The following is a 17,309-nucleotide window of genomic DNA, read 5'->3' on the forward strand; positions in this document are numbered from 1 at the left end:
GTCACATGAAATCAAACAGCTTCCTGAAAAGACCAAAGAATATCTTTACCTTATTATAGAGAAATATCAACCAAAGTACAAACAATTTATTTCTTCTTCTGAAAGCTGTAAAAAAGGTTCAAAGTGTCAAATGACATGGCATTTTTTGACACCTTACAGTGTTATAGTTAATAGAAAATTAACCTAGATTGAAACATATTCTAATATTCAGCACCCACTCCCTACTAGGGTTATGCTATCTTGCATGACAAGAATTCTGTGAGATGGGCAATCAGAAAACTGATAATGGAAGACAGATAATAAGACATCATAGAATCATAAAAAGGCTTGGGTTGGAAGGGACCTTAAAGATTATCCAGTTCCAACCCTTCTGCCATGGGTAGGGAAAGTAGCCACTACATCAGATTGCCAAGTGCCTTGTTTAACCTGGCCTTGAACGCCTGAAGGAATGGGGCATCCACAGTTCCTCTGGGCATGCCGTTCCAGTGCATTACCACCCTCTGAGTGAAGAATTTTCTCCTAACATCTAATCTAAATCTCCCCTCTTTTAGTTTAAAACCATTCCCCCTTGTCCTGTCATTGTTTGCCTGAGCAAAAAGTTGCACTCCGTCTTTTTTATAAGCCCCCTTTAAGTATTGAAAAATTGCAATAAGGTCTCTCCAGAGCCTACTGTTCTTCAGGCTGGCCATCCCCAGCTCTCTCAGCCTTTAGGAGAGGTGCTCCAGCCCTCTGATCCTCTTCGTGGCCCTCCTTTGGACCCATTCTAACAACTCCACACCTGATTGCAGGACTCCAAGTGAGGCCTCACAAGGGAGGAGCAGAGGAGCACAACCATCTCCCTCCACTGCTGGCCATCCCTCTGTTGATGCAGCCCAGGATGCAGTTGCCCTTCTGGGCTGCAAGCACGCACTGCTGGCTCGTGTCGTGCTTTTTGTCCACCAGAACCCCGAGTGCTTCTCTGCAGGGCTACTCTCCATGAGTTCTTCTCCCAGTTTGCCCTCATGTTTGGGACTGCCCCAGCCCAGGTGCCGCACCTTGCACTTGGATTTGTTGAACCCCATTTGGTTTATGTGGGTGCACTTCTCAAGCTTGTCAAGTTAGCTTCAGAGTAACCACCTTGTGAATCAGCCTAGTCATGACACTGTGGACACAGCATGTGGGTTAATTTAGTTGAAGTCCATAAATAAGTCCCAATAAGCTCAGAATTCAGAAAAGTGATTGACTTAGATTTACAACTATGAAAATGAAAGCAGAATTTGAGATTTCAGAGCAGATTTCAAAGCTATTCAGTGACAGTATTTTTTTTTCCCCACAGGACAGTGGCTGTCTTGTTACTATTTGGAAAGAACTGGGTCCCACAGCCAGGGAAGACACTAACAAACAACATATGAGCTCTCTTGACTCATCCAAGGTTATATTTCAATTAGCAAATAAGAAAAGGAGAAAGATGAGTTTGGGTAGTTGATGTGAAATCTGATGGACTTGTTGCCTTTAGAGCTTGCTTCTGGGTATTCTAATGTAAGTTCTGCTTTTAAGAAAAGAGTATTTAGGAGAGCTCAACATTGTTTTTGATTTCTTGGTGGGCTCAAATATTTTGTAACTATTTGTCTTTTGAGAAGTCTTTTTATACTTGCATATTTAAACACTACTGCTTTGCAACAGTAGCATCATACATGACACACAAGTTTTAATAGTTTATGCTTAGTTTTCACAGTTGGTGCCTCCAGGAAACAAACAGGGCTTCAAATACTGGTTCAGATTTGTTGAAATAAATAATAAACCAATTTGACATGTTACTTTAAAGACAGAGCCTTTTAAAACATGTTCTTTCAAACCCTTTGGGCAATCTCATGGCAAGGGTAGTATCTGCAATTATGTAAGTACCTGTAATTGTGTAAGTTAAGATAAGACAGACTTTCCTTTTATCCTAGTATAAAACTTGATTTCGTCAAGAATGTACTACCCCAAGGAAGGAGTATTGAACTTTAGTCTGAGCTACTGATTAATGATAATGACTCATTTTTTTCCCTTAAAAGGCGTTCACATTTTCACGTCTTAGCATGGATTTGAATATGAAACCTCCTAGAACCCTTTATAAAGGACTTCCAAGGACTCATCCTGTTAGTACACCCTACTGGGATGATATAAGGTAAGAGTTAAATATCTCACTGGATAATTCTATAGATGCCAAAGACATATTTTGTCTTAAAATCAAAATGCCCTTATTTTTCTATTATATGCTATTTAGGTGATAACTTAAAAAAATGCTTCAAAGCACCTTTGTGGTAAGAGTATCTATGTTGAGTTTTGCAGCTTCAGGTTGGCAGTGAAATTAAAATATGAAATAGAAATAACGTAGAAGTCAATAGATCACAAGTAGAAATTAAACAGATTTTAATTACAAATTAAATAAACATTAAAGTATGAAATAACAATGGAATAGAAATTGAAATACAAAACAGAAATTAAAGAAGAAATTGATAGAAATAGAAACTAAAATCTGAGTCTAATGTGGGAAAAAAGATCCTAAGTCACAAATACTTTTACATGTTTGTATCATCGTATTTCCTTCTGACTTCTTGGAACAGATCTCCATTCTTCTAGATGGAGATGAATTTGAACGAGCCAGAAGAAACAACTTTCATGGCATTTTAGAATTATTGTTTTTCAAATAGAACTTACACCTAGAAAACCATATCCTAGTCTCTTTATTTTTACTAGGTGGCCCTCCAACTCTGTCTCGGCACTGTGAAGTAAATTTTTCAAAGTATGATTCTGAACAGTGGTTTTTAATTTCACATTTCGAGACTAACCCTCTAGAAATCATAGCTATGGATGATCTCTGGGGCTGTAAATCAGCCTCATCCCTGCTTCACTGCAGTCAGTTACGCTGAAGGGCCCTTTAGGACCTACCGTGGTATCACCGAGATAAGATTCTTATAATTCTCAAACATTGCTAAAAATCCTTTTCAATGTTTCCCTTCTTCCCTTTGTAGGGTGAATTAAGTCCAGCAAGAGCTCTAAGGTAGGCATCTTAGTGAGTTCTAATTAATTGCATTGTACTGATTTTTATCCCCCAACTTCATTTACCAGAATTAAACAAAAAAAAACAGCTTTAAAGACTATGCTGAGATATTTCTTTTGATGTGTAATGTCCTTTTCTTTGCCATTGTATTTGTTGAAAAATATCACGTTTTCATTTTGTATTTCTTCCCAACAATAAGCTTTCTCTTTGAAGCCAGAAATGAGATGAAAGGGAAGTTATTGTGTGGCTGTAGTGGTGCTACTTGGAGACTGCCCATTATTGTCAATACAGCTATCTCATAGCTGTTGGTGTCTTTGAGCATGGTCAGTGGGGGTTAACCTCTGAAAACAGAGGAGGGTGATTTAGACACCTGTTGCCTGTTTAGCTTGTCTGATTTTAACCAATAACTTGCAGAGTCTGCTTGGGGACTATTTTCTGAAAAGGATGGAGATGATAGAGCTGAAAGTGTACCTTGGTCAATGCGTATTTCCCTACTGTTCCCAAAGTATGAAGCAGGGCTGATCAGAGAAAAGTCTCAAAAGCAGATTATCTGGTGATGGGAGTAGCAGGGGTTAAACAGTAAAAAGGGAGTGTCTGTGAATAAGGAAGTCTGGGGAATTGGTCTGGGATTTTCCTCTAAATGTGACAGAAAAATACCCTGCAGGTCTGGTCACCTTTGGAGAGTGTCCTTTGTCATCACAGCCAAAGGCAGATCACCCAGGATTAATCTACCTTTGAACAAGTGTATGTGCTTGTGGGAAATTCACCCTTGAAACTAATATTTATCTAATGAGAAATGTATAATTGATTGATCTGATTGACGTTTCTACTTGTATTGTGCAGCCCAGAGAATGGAGATGGAGACTGGAGGTGAAATTGCTATTGTGGGAATAGCATGCAACTTTCCTGGAGGTAAGTTTTGGGTAAATACAAAGCAGGATGCTGAATGAACATTGAAAAGCACCGTCACTTATTAAAGTTGAGCAATTCATGTAAAAGAACATGTACATGTAAAAGAATATATGTCTCCCTTACTTTTGTAGAATTCATTGCTTTGCTACTTGTAGGATCTTTTTAAAAGTTCACACTGTGGTGAGAATCAGTTGGTTTGAATTTGTCCCCTGAGGGCGAGACCTGCAGTTCTGGCTGTGGTCAGGGCATTGAGCTATGTACGTGAAACTCATGCAGACAGACTGGGTGTGTCAAGGGTGATTTGAGGTTTCTGCATTCTGAGATTAGATGGTAGGAGATATTTAGATAGCTGTGAGAGCTCCCTAGGTTCTTCTGCTGCTCTGAAGCTGTCAGTACTCTAGTAAAGCTCTATAAAATCTGTAGCAGCAGTCTCATACTGCAGCATTAAAGGCTAAATTGGTTCAAGCCATTTTTTGGTGCAAACATCCCAGTAAAGAGCCTCTCTTCAGATACACTGTTCTTAGTTATGTCTCCATGCAATACATGCAACGTGTCCTGATCCTGCACTGCTCATCTTCAGAGCTTTTTTAAAGAACCTGCCTCAAAAGAAGTTGAGTGATGGGAACTCTTAAATTACTCATAGAATCATAGAATCATAGAATATCCTGAGTTGGAAGGGACCCTTAAGGATCATCAAGTCCAACTCTTGACACCGCACAGGTCTACCCAAAAGTTCAGACCATGTGACTAAGTGCACAGTCCAATCTCTTCTTAAATTCAGTCAGGCTCGGTGCAGTGACCACTTCCCTGGGGAGCCTGTTCCAGTGTGCAACCACTCTCTCTGTGAAGAACTTCCTCCTGATGTCAAGCCTAAACTTCCCCTGCTTCAGCTTAACCCCGTTCCCGCGGGTCCTGTCGCTAGTGTTAATGGAGAAAAGGTCTCCTGCCTCTCGACACCCCCTTACGAGGAAGTTGTAGACTGCGATGAGGTCTCCCCTCAGCCTCCTCTTCTCCAGGCTGAACAGGCCCAGTGCCCTCAGCCGTTCCTCGTACGTCTTCCCCTCCAGGCCTTTCACCATCTTCGTAGCCCTCCTCTGGACACTCTCCAACAGTTTCATGTCCTTTTTATACTGTGGTGCCCAGAACTGCACACAGTACTCGAGGTGAGGCCGCACCAGCGCAGAGTAGAGTGGGACAATCACTTCCCTCGACCTACTAGCGATGCCGTGCTTGATGCACCCCAGGATACGGTTGGCCCTCCTGGCTGCCAGGGCACACTGCTGGCTCATATTCAACTTGCTGTCTACCACGACCCCCAGATCCCTCTCTTCTAGGCTGCTCTCCAGCGTCTCATCGCCCAGTCTGTACGTGCAGCCAGGGTTTCCCCGTCCCAGGTGCAGGACCCGGCACTTGCTCTTATTGAACTTCATGCGGTTGGTGATCGCCCAGCTCTCCAACCTATCCAGATCCCTCTGCAAGGCCTTTCCACCCTCATTCGAGTCCACAACTCCTCCAAGTTTGGTGTCATCGGCAAACTTGCTCAAAATACCTTCTATTCCTACTCCATGTGTAACTAATGTCCTTGGCTGTCTATGATGGTGGACTAAACAGGGATGATTAACTTTAGGTGGGATTGCTGTCATGCAGGCATTGTTACTGTTATCCCAGTCTCCAGCCCCAGTGTTGGCCCACATCAGAGCTCCCTTGGTCAGCATGCCAGAGGTTAGCACCACCATGCCACAGGTCAGCCACAGGGAAGTGGAAGCTGGGAGGAGGGTAAATGTGGGACACAGCGTGGATGCCGTGATAGCTGGTTTCAGGGCTAAGAGGATAGCATAGACATAGCCTCAGTGCCCATAGCTGGAGTTCTGGATCTCAATCACAGAATCATAGAATCATTTAGGTCAGAAAAGACCTTCATGATCATCAAATCCAACTATCAACATGACCTACCAAGTCCCATCACTTAACAGTGTCCCCTAGTGTCATGTCTACACGTCTCTTAAATGCGTCCAGGAATGGGGACCGCTTCTCTGGGCAGCCCATTCCAATGTTTGACCACCCTCTCTGTGAAGAAAGTCTTCCTAATATCCAAACTAAACTTCCCCTGGAACAATGTGAGATTGTTCCCTTGTGTTCTATCACTTGTCACCTGAGGAACGAGACTGACACCTTCCTCGCTGAAACCTCATTTTACTTGACCATCTGGAGTCACTGCTGGCTCACTGCCAACTGGATTAAACTCCATTCACTGATTCTTTGGTGGCCAACTTGCTGGAGATATTTTACCTGCTTGGAAAAACATCTTAAAACTTCTTGCGTTTTACAGAAGTTAAGAATTTTGTGGGGTAACTTTACATTTAAGCATGAAGTGCTTAAGATCAGTCATTCCTTTCCATCCTTCTGTCACCAAAGAATACTCATTTCTTTATCCGTGGTGTTTCTTCTTCAGCAAATTAGTTATGTACATGGGAGTTCCATGTAGCATTCCGTGTACGTTTCTACATATACATGGAGAAAGGGAGCACATAATTTAATCTTCTTTGAAATATTTGTACAACAGGTGAAGGAATTGACAATTTCTGGAAAGTCCTGGAGGAAGGCCTAAACTGCACAGTAGAAATACCCCCAGAGAGGTTTGACACCAAAGAGTGGTATGATCCAGACAGTAACAAGCCAGGAAAATCATGCACAACACGCGCTGCTCTTCTCAATGAGTAAGTCTGCTCCTGTGCTGTGGCACAGACTTTTTCTGTAACGAGGCGAATGCGTCCAGCCTTTCGGAGAGTACAAGCCACAGGGAGACCTTACAAATTGGACCTAGGAACAGGTTTTCTTTTATGACAGGTTTTCTCACATGACAAACTTGCAGTTATCAATTTGCAGGAGCTCCTGTTATATGCCATTTATGAGCACATTTATTCACAGGCCACATAGGATCTTTGGTTGCATAATCCAACTTGTAAGTTCATCGTGTCTTGAGATGTCACCTGTCACACAGCGGACGTGTATGCATTTTGGGTATACACAAGTACAAGTGCACTATGCACGAGGTGGTATGTACCAGATCTGAGGTGGGCTACAGCCTGCCAGAGAATTTGTATGTCCACTTACGGACTCTGGAGGAAGGTGGCAGAGTATGGACTCTGAGCTATATGAACTGCCTGGTGAGTCTTGTCTGGCTCCAGACTGAAGGTTGGCCAGCTCTGCTGGACCTTAGGACCTAATCCTGTGCTGGCTTTAATTTAAATGAAGGTGTGAGAATTTAGAGACAAAATAAGAAAGTCTGCTTGCTAGATGGTCAAGAAAGGGATGTTATGCTTGATTGGAGTGTTACACTTGCTTGTAAACCTGAACTATTCATAATTTAATAATAATCCTGCTTTTACTTAGTCTCATACTGTTACGTATTCAAAAATAAACTTTTTTTGTTATTCACTCCTTTTATTTGAGCCAGTCCTTTATCATACTGGGGGATTATGTATATATAAATACCAGGTAAAGATCCTAGTGTACAGAGAAGACATGGAGAAGGAACCTGCAGTATGTATCCCTTTAGTTGTGCCCTGATGTCTCATGTGAAATTATATCAGAGATATGAGCACAGCTGTATGAGGGATATTGCTAGTGCTAAGAATATCAAGCTACAGTCAGATCAGCATAAGTGTCTTTAGTTTTAAATCCACATTTCCTGAAAATCCTCATGCCTTTTTTCCAATTAGAAGCTGACATGCACAGAAGTAATCTTATTGGCTGCTGAGAATAACATTTAACAGTTTTACACTTAGCAAAACTTAACAGTTTTGGATTGTAAGACCCAGAATTACTTAAGAAAATAGTCTCGTATTAGATATTTAATTTTCCACTGAAATCAAGAAAAGACGGAAGGCCATATGAATGTGATCATGGGATACAACATTGAGTCTGGCTTTGGTTATTTGAAAGTGTGGATTTATGGCCTCCACACATAAACACATAAAATATTTTACATTTATTTTACATTTCTAATTAGAGTGGTATGGGCATCTCTTGGAAGCATCTGAGCTGGTCCCATATCTATTGGTTTTAAACTAGAAAGCCATTGGTCAACATTGCCTTTATATAACTTAGAAGACAATAGCTATTTAAATTTTGTTGCCTATGATGACATTGCAGAAGAGTCTTACTCTGCCAATTTTCATTATTTTCATTATTTTCATTATTATTTTCATTATTTTCATAATGAAGGAGTCCTATCGGTACCAGTGGGATAATTCACCAGTGTGAATAAGAATTTTGAGGGGTGGCCTTAGAACTCTGAAATGTGGAATAGTTGATAAAAGTACATATCTTGTGGCAGGAAATTGGCATCCTTGGCCTATAATCTTTTCCTTCTGAATTTCACAAATAGGAACTGTGGTTTCAACATCACTTAGGTCTTTGCTTTTCATGACATTACAAAAAATGCATACTTTGGATCTAGAAATAAATGCATGTTGTATACATATTGTACCATTTTCTAAGAGATTTCTACTTTTAACAGATTTAATACATTTGACAACCACCTGTTTGGAATTAATAACATGGAAGCTGAAGCGATGGATCCGCAACAGAAGTTACTGGTAGAATGCACATACAAAGCACTGGAGGATGCAGGAGTACCTGTTGAAGTCATCAGTGGCACCAAAACAGGTGTTTTTATTGGTAAGAACATTTCACGGTGAATAATGTCCATTTTAACCTCATAAAGAATGGAATGCCCCTTTGTAAAATTTATATGTATCTCTGGCATTGGAGAACTTAAGGCTACAGTACTATGACACAACTGGTTATTTTTGGTGGAGAAAGAGTATTAGGCTAGTCTAGAAGATCATCATATAATTAATGTATGTACTGTTAGGTGTCTGTGTCTGTGTTAGTGTCTTGCAGCACTGAAGTTGATGCAGGAAAAAGTTAAACTGTCCACCTAGACCAACCCTTGCCAGGACTGATACTCTCAACTCAGACCGATGACATCTTGATGTTTTGCAGTATAACGGTGGTTAAGGTGTTGTAGAGGTTAAGATCCTTTGAAACCAGCAGAAATTCTCATGTAAATAGTAGCATGCTACCAAGGTGCACTTGTCCAAGTGCCGATTGTGTCAAGAAGCTAGCCTGTTTTTGCTGGTGTAAATGTGTGTCTGTTTTAAGAGGAGTTCTCTGGGATAGTTAGGCTGATGAAACTACAGAGACAAACTCTTAGATTGCCTCTTAGTCTCGGACATGCTCTCCTTACACAGTACACCTACTTTGAATAAGCATACTGCATTTTCCACACATGCCTATAGACTCGAGATCCCCTGTACTCCAAGCATGTGTGTTCCAGAGAGAGGAAATGACTTCTTTCAGAGGCACAGGCCTTGTTCTTTTCTCTTACTGCTTTGCTTAGTGGATCACAGCAAGTGAAACCAACCTTGCTTAAACTGAGATACAAGGGTCTAAACAGGCTACACACACCTTAACTGTGTCATACAATGAGCTAAGCAAGCAGAACAGACCTGTCATTTTTCCAGGTGAAAAAAAAAAAATCATGTGTTAGGTATATTTGTGTAAGCTGGGTCCAGTGGAAATTGCTGGGAGTCTGGCCTTTGTTTTGGGTAGAAGCAAAATATCACCACAGCAGTCTTAATGCTATGTAGGTTAATACTGAAACAGAAAAACAAAATCATTGTCAAGCTCAGAGCTGTACATCCCTTTTGTTTGCTCAGGGTAATGTGACATATATTTGATATTTTTATAGGTCTTATGAATCGAGACTATGAAATCATAACAAGCAGATCATCAGAAGAAATAAATCATTATGCTGGTACAGGAACAGCAATGAGCATAGCTGCTAACCGGGTGTCCTACACGTTTAATCTGACGGGACCATCACTGACAATTGACACTGCCTGTTCATCCTTTCTTTTTGCTCTACACTATGCCTTGCGAGCAATTAAATCAGGTAATGGGACTGAAGAGATGGTAGGCAAAGAAATTAGGATTGATACTTCATATTTTAAAATAGCTTCAGTGAATTAATAAAACTTTCTGCAGATGCATCTTTACTGATAGAGAACTAAAAGATTCTAGTGCCTCAGAAATATCCACCGTACCTGTAGAAGAAAACCTATAAGGAATAGTGTTACTTTCTTAACCATATCCTGATGTAGTTTTAGAGATCTGTATTGGGTACTTTTTCAATGATGTACCTCAGTGACAGATTCCAATCCTGAAAATTAAAATATCTCAAAGAATTGTTAGTATTATTAATAGAGTCTGTCTATAATAACGGTCTTTTCAATCCATTAACTTAAAGGTAATTAAAATGTTTCTGTCTATCATCTTGGAAGTCTCAACATGACTATGTTTCTGCTTTATTCCAGGAGATTGTGAAGCAGCTATTTGTGGTGGTGTAAACTGCATAATAGAGCCCTGCACCTTTGTATCTCTCAGTAAAGCAAAAATGATCTCTCCGGAGGGAATAAGTAAACCCTTCTCTAAAAAGGCAGATGGCTATGGAAGGGGAGAAGGCTGCGGTGTTGTTTTCCTCAAACCACTGAAAAAGGTAAGATTGTGAAGTAGCCTAAAAGAAGACTGGTTGCTTTCTTGAATTTTGTATTTCCCAGTCTAATAATTACTCCAGAAAAAGGCTTTTCCAAGTCAAGCTTAATATTAATATTAAGAAAACATTTATGCACTTCCCCTAGCATGGGAAAGACATCACAAGCTTAAAAGTTAGTATTACCGTCTGTCTGTTCTTGATTCTTTTGTCCTATACAGAAAAAGCATGCGATTATTAAAGGTAATTTTCTCTTCCTGTGAAACAGGCAATGGAAGACTTCAGCAAAATCTGGGGTGTTATAAATATCAGTGCAGTAAATCAGAATGGTAGGTCTATAACTCCAATCACAAGGCCATCTCAAATAGAGCAAGAGAACTTACTGCGCAGCATTTATGAAACTCATGTCAACCCCTCCATTGTGCAGTATATTGAAGCACACGGTACAGGAACTGCTGCTGGAGACCCTACTGAAGCTGCAAGCCTAGGTAGTGTCATTTGTAAAAACAGATCTTCACAAGTTCCCACTCTGAAAATTGGTTCAGTGAAAGGAAATATTGGCCACACAGAATCAGCTGCTGGAGCAGCAGGGTTAATCAAAGTGCTTCTGATGATGCATCACGGAAAGATTGTTCCATCTTTGCATTACTCAAAGGAGATGAGCAGCATTGATACAGAGAAGTTAAACCTTGCAGTTCCCACAAGTGTTGAGCCCTGGGAAGACTCCGGTGAGTACGGAAGGGTAGCTGGCATCAACTGCTTTGGATTTGGAGGAACCAATGCCCACGTTGTAGTCAGGCAGGTTAAGCAGCCAGAGCCTCTTCCTGCCTTTAAGAGGCCACTGGAATTAGTTCTGCTGTCTGCAGCATCTACTAAGTCCCTTCAGATGACAATCGCCGATACAGCTGACCAGCTGAGCACGAGAAACTCCATAACTCTCCCAAGCCTGGCCTATACGTCTGCCTGCAGAAGAAGCCATGCCAACTACAGGTACCGAAAAGCATTTGTCACAAACTCTCTCCAACACTTGCAGCAAGAGGTTATGTCAGCAAGAAGCACTGAATTTGCCATGTCAAAGGTGGAGCCACAGCTGGTGTTTGTGTTCTGTGGCAATGGTGTAACACTGAAGGAGTTCAGTGAGGCAATGCTGAGCTCAGAGCCAGTGTTCAGGGACAAGTGTAAGGAAGTAGAAGCGCTCTTTCAGAAACACGCCCCCATCAGCATCCTGCCAGCAAAAGGCCGCAGCTCGAAGGAGTTATTGAATCCAGAACTCTCCCAGCCCATGCTTTTCACCTTGCAGGTTGCCCTAGCTTCCCTTCTGAAGTACTGGGGCATTAAGCCAGTAGCTGCTGTTGGCCACTCGGTGGGGGAAATTGCAGCAGCGCATTTTGCTGGCTACCTTTCCCTGGCAGATGCTGTCAAAGTGATTTATCACCGGAGCAGGCTGCAGGCAAAGACTCCCAGTGGCAGGATGTTGGTGGTTGGAAACATCCCTGTTCAAGAGATAGCTGAATGTCTGCATCCCTATTCAGGAAAGGTGTGCATTGCAGCTTTCAACAGCCCAATTACGTGCACCTTGTCTGGAAATCCGGACGCTGTGGATGCGGTCCAGAAAGATTTAGCTCAAACATTCAGCCAAAGAAACATCTTTCTTCATGTTTTAAATGTCCCAGCTGCCTACCACAGCCCCAGCATGGATATGATACTTGGGGAGTTGGAAGAGACCATACAGCCTTTAGAAAAACAGAAGGGGGAAATTGAAGTAATTTCAACGCTGACTGGGATGGCTGCTTCTGCAAATGACTTCATTCAGGGCAAATTCTGGGCCCGGCATACTCGCGAGCCTGTTGCTTTCACTCAAGCCATAGAAACTGCAGCTAGAGACAGGGAAAATGTGGTGTTTGTGGAAATAAGTCCTCACCGAGCATTGCAGCGAAGCATAAAAGAAACTCTAGGGAAAGCCACTCCTGTGTTCTCTTCTTTGCAGTCTGATGTGGAGTATCAGACACTCTTTAGCCTGGTAGGAAATCTGTTTGAGCTGGGATATAACCCCAACTGGCAGCACTTTTATAATGGCTATCAAAGTGTTCCAGTGGCCATTCCACGGTACCAATTTGATCGTAAAAAATTCACCTCTCCAGCTACCCGTCCACAAGCAAACCAAAGAAGTGTCAGCTCCAGTCATCCTTTGATTTATGACATGAACAGTGACAACACAGAATTTGGCTGCCTGCTCTCTCAGGACACGACATCCTACTTGTACGAGCATAAGAACAACGGTGTGGCTTTAGTCCCTGGTGCTTTTTATGTAGAGCTTGGTCTGTCCTGTGTGATGAGCAGCTCAAGACCTAAAGTGCCTCTGAGTACTTGCCAGTTGAGTATCAGCTTTTCAGCACCGTGTGTTCTCACACAGAATTCCCAAGTCTTGAATATCAAGCTGAGTCCAGATAACGTAGTGACAGCCTTTGAGATACTCTCGTCCTCCAATGCAGTTTATGCTTCAGGCCAAGTTACAAAAATGTCTGATGCTGTTGTGGAAGAAAGCAGCATCTCCTTCCAAGACGTCTATCAGAGATGCAGTTCAGTGATTAGCACAGAGGAGGTTTATGAAGCACTGTCTCAGGTTGGCTTTCAGTACGGCTCCATATTCAGGCAGCTCAGCGATGTGCATTATTGCCAAGAACTAAAGGAAGCTATAACAAGCATAAAGGTGAACAAGGAGACTGTCCAAGAGATGCACAGCTACTGTATTCATCCAGTGCTGCTAGACTGTTTTCTGCAGATGACTGCTGTCATGACCTCAAAGACGTTCCAGTCCAGAGCAGGCTTTCCATCAGGGATAGGCAGCCTGGTGGTGCTCCGACCGCTGGAGGAAGAAATGATGATTTATATGAGAACAAGTAAATCCATTGGGAACTGCTTAGAGGTCTGCGGATGCTTCATGGACAAACACGGCTCCGTTTTGGCTGAACTCAAACGTGTTGCCATCACTTTCATGAAGCAAGCATCTTCCAGAGACAACGAGTTCATGTTTGAAAACAAGTGGGTAGAAGTCACTTCTTCACAGGTGATCGGACATCTAGGTGCAACGCCCAGAGTCCTAGTGTTTGCTGACAAACTGGGGATAGCTGAACAGCTCAAAAAATACTTGCATCCTGATTCTGGATATGTTATGTACGAGGACTGGGAAGCCCTCTTGGAAGTCCACAGAGAGAATAAAATAAAAGCAGAGGTCAAGGATTATGATGAAATTCTGTTCTTGTGGGGAATTCAAAAGTTAAATGAAGAGTTCCCAAGCAAAATGGTAGACCAACTGGCAAAGTGTTGTGAAGCCTATCGCCAAGTTATTGTGGCATTAAGAGAGAAGAGGTCCCGCTGTTCAATCAGAGTTATCAGCTACAGAACGACAGAAAGAAATGTAGACCACATTAACTGTGCGTTTGCACTCTATGGCATGACCAGAACTTGTATTGTTGAAGTTCCAGAAATTACATTTCAGCTAATTGACCTCAGCTCTTCCAGCTCCCTGGACATCTCAGCGTTATCAGACATTCTTATCAAATACAGAGGTGAGGAATACCCAGAACTTTACATCAGCCAAGGGAGAGTTTATGTGACTGAAGTCAGGCGCACACCATTTGTAGATTCAGATTACAGCCAACCTGTAAGGTCTCTCCATAATTCAGAAACGTTCACTTTGTACACTGCTGATCCATACACAGCCAAAGACTTGTCTGCTGAGTTGTCCACCAGCACTGCTACTCAGCTTGAAAAACAGAGCATTGAAATTCAAGTGGATAAAGTGTGTCTCCACTCAGAAGATTATTTTCCTATTAGCGTTTCTAGTCGGAACTTTGGTAATACACTGTACTGGAATTCCCAAGCAATAGACAAACACAGACTTTTAGCTCTTGATTTCAGTGGCACTGTAACAGCAATAGGTGTTGATGTGAAGAAAGTTAAAGTTGGAGATCAAGTGGTTTCATGTTATCCAGCTGCTGCATCATCCAGAATTCAGATTCCAGGAACAGTTTGCTTCAATGTAAAGAAATTCCCTTGCTTTCAGAATGTTCCTTGTGTGTCATACTTTATAATTGCATGGGAAATCTTAAGGCAGAGGTTACCCAAGGGGAAACATGGCAGAATTTTGGGTATTATTTCGAAAGAGCCATCGTCAGTTTTGTGCCAAGTTCTTTCTGCAGCAGCAGAAGAGATGGGCTGGAAAGTAGTATTTGCAAGGCCGTCTCCCAGTGAGTTCCAGTATATAAATTCATGTCATGCCCTTGTTGTTCTTCCTCCAGTACATAGACTGTCTCAGCAGGATTTGGCCCACATGAACTTTCTTAAAGATGTGGTGGTAGTATGTGGCAATCAACAGTCAGAATGTATTCAGAATGTCAGTGGATTTGATCATGAAAATATCAGCTTTCACATCCTCACACTTAGCAGCATTTTCCAGAAAGCATCTCTAAAGGAATTGCAAAAGACTATGCATGCGTGGCTCAGTTCAATAGATATGAAACGGTTTAAATCTCTGCCAGCTTCTGTTTTTCAACAAAAGGAGAACTTTGAAAGTGTGCACTCTCTGGCCTCATATTTTACATGCAAATCTGTCCCACTTGCTGTACTGAGAAGGCAGAGGAACATCACCATGGTTTCAGATATACCGGTGTATGAACCCCAGAAGCAGATATTTAAGCAGAATGCTGTTTATGTAGTAGCAGGGGGTCTCACTGGACTTGGCTTTGAAACTGTGAAATTTATTGCCAAGAATGGAGGAGGGTGTATTGCAATACTTTCCAGGAAAAATCCAAGTAATGAGAAGCAAGAAGAGATGAAGGCTTTGCAGCAGCAGTATGAAGGGAGCAAAATAGTGTTTGTGCAGTGTGATATTACTTCAGCCAATGAAGTTGAGAAAGCTTTCCAGTCCATTGTAAAACTATTTGTAGGCAGTCCAATCAAAGGTGTCTTTCAAAGTGCTGTGGTTTTGCACGATGGTCGGCTTGAAGTTCTGAAGCTGGCTGACTTTCAGAAAGTTCTGAGCCCAAAAGTGGCAGGGACCGTAAATCTTCACTGGGCTACCAAAGGCCATGAGCTTGACTACTTTGTGTGCTACTCCTCTGTTACTTCCTTTCTGGGAAATGCCACGCAGGCAAACTATGCAGCTGCAAACTCTTTCCTAGATGTCTTCTGCCTCTACAGGAGGAACTGTGGGCTTTCAGGCCAATCCATTAACTGGGGTGCTTTGAACCTCGGCATATTGTTCAATCAAGACCAGATTCAGAACATTCTGGCATCCAAGGGCATAGATGTCCTCCAAGTGCATGAAATTCATGAGTATCTCAGGAAGAGCTTACTTACAAATAACCCACAGCAAGCTGTTGTCAAGTTCAATTTTCAAACTTTATTTAATCACGTTTTTACTCGGATTTTATCACTCAATAATCGCTTCAGGTCACTTAGGTCAGAAGAATTCAGGAACAAGCCTGAAATATCTGTGAAAACTCAAGACCAAGGTCCTGCTTTAGTCAAGTCTGAAGACTATATTACCTCACTGGTGAGTGAGCTCACTGGATTGACCCCAGACGAACTAACCATGAATACACTTCTTTCATCATTAGGCATAGACTCTATGTTAGCTATGACAATTCAGAACCGCGTCTTTCAAGAAAGAAAGGTGGACATACCTCTCCTGAAACTGCTCGATCCTCACACCACTCTGTCAAGTTTAGTAGTAGTTTTAGGAGATGCAACCAATGCAGATGAAATTGTTGAGATAAAAGGGTCTGCAGATGATAGAACAGAACATGGGAGCTGGCTATAGGAATCTTCTCATCCAGGAATGCCCACTGAAGAATTGTGTATTTTTCAGCATAACTGGACCCTTTGTAGTATCTCAGAATATGTTATTGCAAAGACAAGGTAGAACATCTGGTTATGCTGAATGTATTCTTCTGCGTTGACCTAGAAAACCCATCACTGGTTTCTTCAGCTGTTGCACTATAGCTTTATTACTTTCAGTCAACAGCATGACTTGTTCTTTTCAATATCTTTTACCTTTGTTTTCAGTATTTTTAACTGGAATTTGGTAAACTAATACGTACACAGTTATTTGGTAATTTTGTATATGAAAGGCACATTGCATATTTTTAACCATATTAAAATCTTGATGAAAATGATGAATTCACCATTCTAACTGATGATTGTCTATGTAAAGTAACATTGTATTATCACAATTCTTTGTCATTATTATAGTTTTAATGTATGAAAAAAATTTGATGATTATTAAATATGTATAAAATGAGCATATTTAAAACACTCTTTTAGATGTGAATTTAAAAGGTTTCTTTCAAAAAAAAAAATCCTTTATATTTTCCTTATATTGTGTCTGCAAAAATGTTAACAAAAATGTCAGTACAATAACCATTTTTGTTAGTCCTCTTTCATGAAAGACCAAAAAATAAACAAGAATAGTCCAAAAATTCATAAAGCAAAACCTCAAGTGTACCTCTGTCCTATTTTATTTTTTGTCCTTCCCCACTCTCCAAGTTTAGATGTTCCTAGTCATATAACAGCTGCCTTTACTTTACACCAAAAAGAAAATATCAACTTTTCCCCAAAGATGCTGGAGGAAGCATTTTCTGTAATCTATTAAAATGAGAACAGGGTCCTTGTGTTGTTTCTCTATGTTATACCTAATTCCCATTCCTCTCTCAGATGTTCCTGGCAGTTCCAGCAGTTTTCCCTAGTGCATGGAGCATCCAGTTGTACCCTAACACAGGGACAGCACAGCACCTGGCTGGGAAGGAAGGG

At 41.4% G+C, this 17,309-nt stretch overlaps 1 protein-coding gene across 1 annotated transcript; it reads left to right on the plus strand.

The window, feature by feature from the left end:
• The first annotated feature begins 2,057 nt into the window (after positions 1-2,057).
• LOC113842636 (uncharacterized) lies at positions 2,058-16,998 on the plus strand. The gene is made up of 8 exons (XM_027450589.3): positions 2,058-2,149; positions 2,997-3,025; positions 3,869-3,937; positions 6,501-6,654; positions 8,460-8,620; positions 9,696-9,899; positions 10,321-10,502; positions 10,765-16,998. Exons 3-8 carry the CDS (start codon positions 3,877-3,879, stop codon positions 16,318-16,320), a joined length of 6,318 nt encoding a protein of 2,105 aa, XP_027306390.3. The 5' UTR covers positions 2,058-2,149; positions 2,997-3,025; positions 3,869-3,876; the 3' UTR covers positions 16,321-16,998.
• The last annotated feature ends 311 nt before the right edge of the window (positions 16,999-17,309 follow it).

This window comes from Anas platyrhynchos, chromosome 2, assembly GCF_047663525.1.
Source record: "Anas platyrhynchos isolate ZD024472 breed Pekin duck chromosome 2, IASCAAS_PekinDuck_T2T, whole genome shotgun sequence".
In the NCBI taxonomy this organism is placed as follows: Eukaryota; Metazoa; Chordata; class Aves; order Anseriformes; family Anatidae; genus Anas; species Anas platyrhynchos.

Bases quoted from the DNA above. Each gene is read 5' to 3' on its own strand.
- LOC113842636 (XM_027450589.3), top strand. From the start codon at position 3,877: ATGGAGATGGAGACTGGAGGTGAAATTGCTATTGTGGGAATAGCATGC. The intron at 9,900-10,320 runs GTAATGGGACTG...GCTTTATTCCAG, and splicing joins CTTGCGAGCAATTAAATCAG to GAGATTGTGAAGCAGCTATT. The intron at 10,503-10,764 runs GTAAGATTGTGA...CCTGTGAAACAG, and splicing joins TCCTCAAACCACTGAAAAAG to GCAATGGAAGACTTCAGCAA.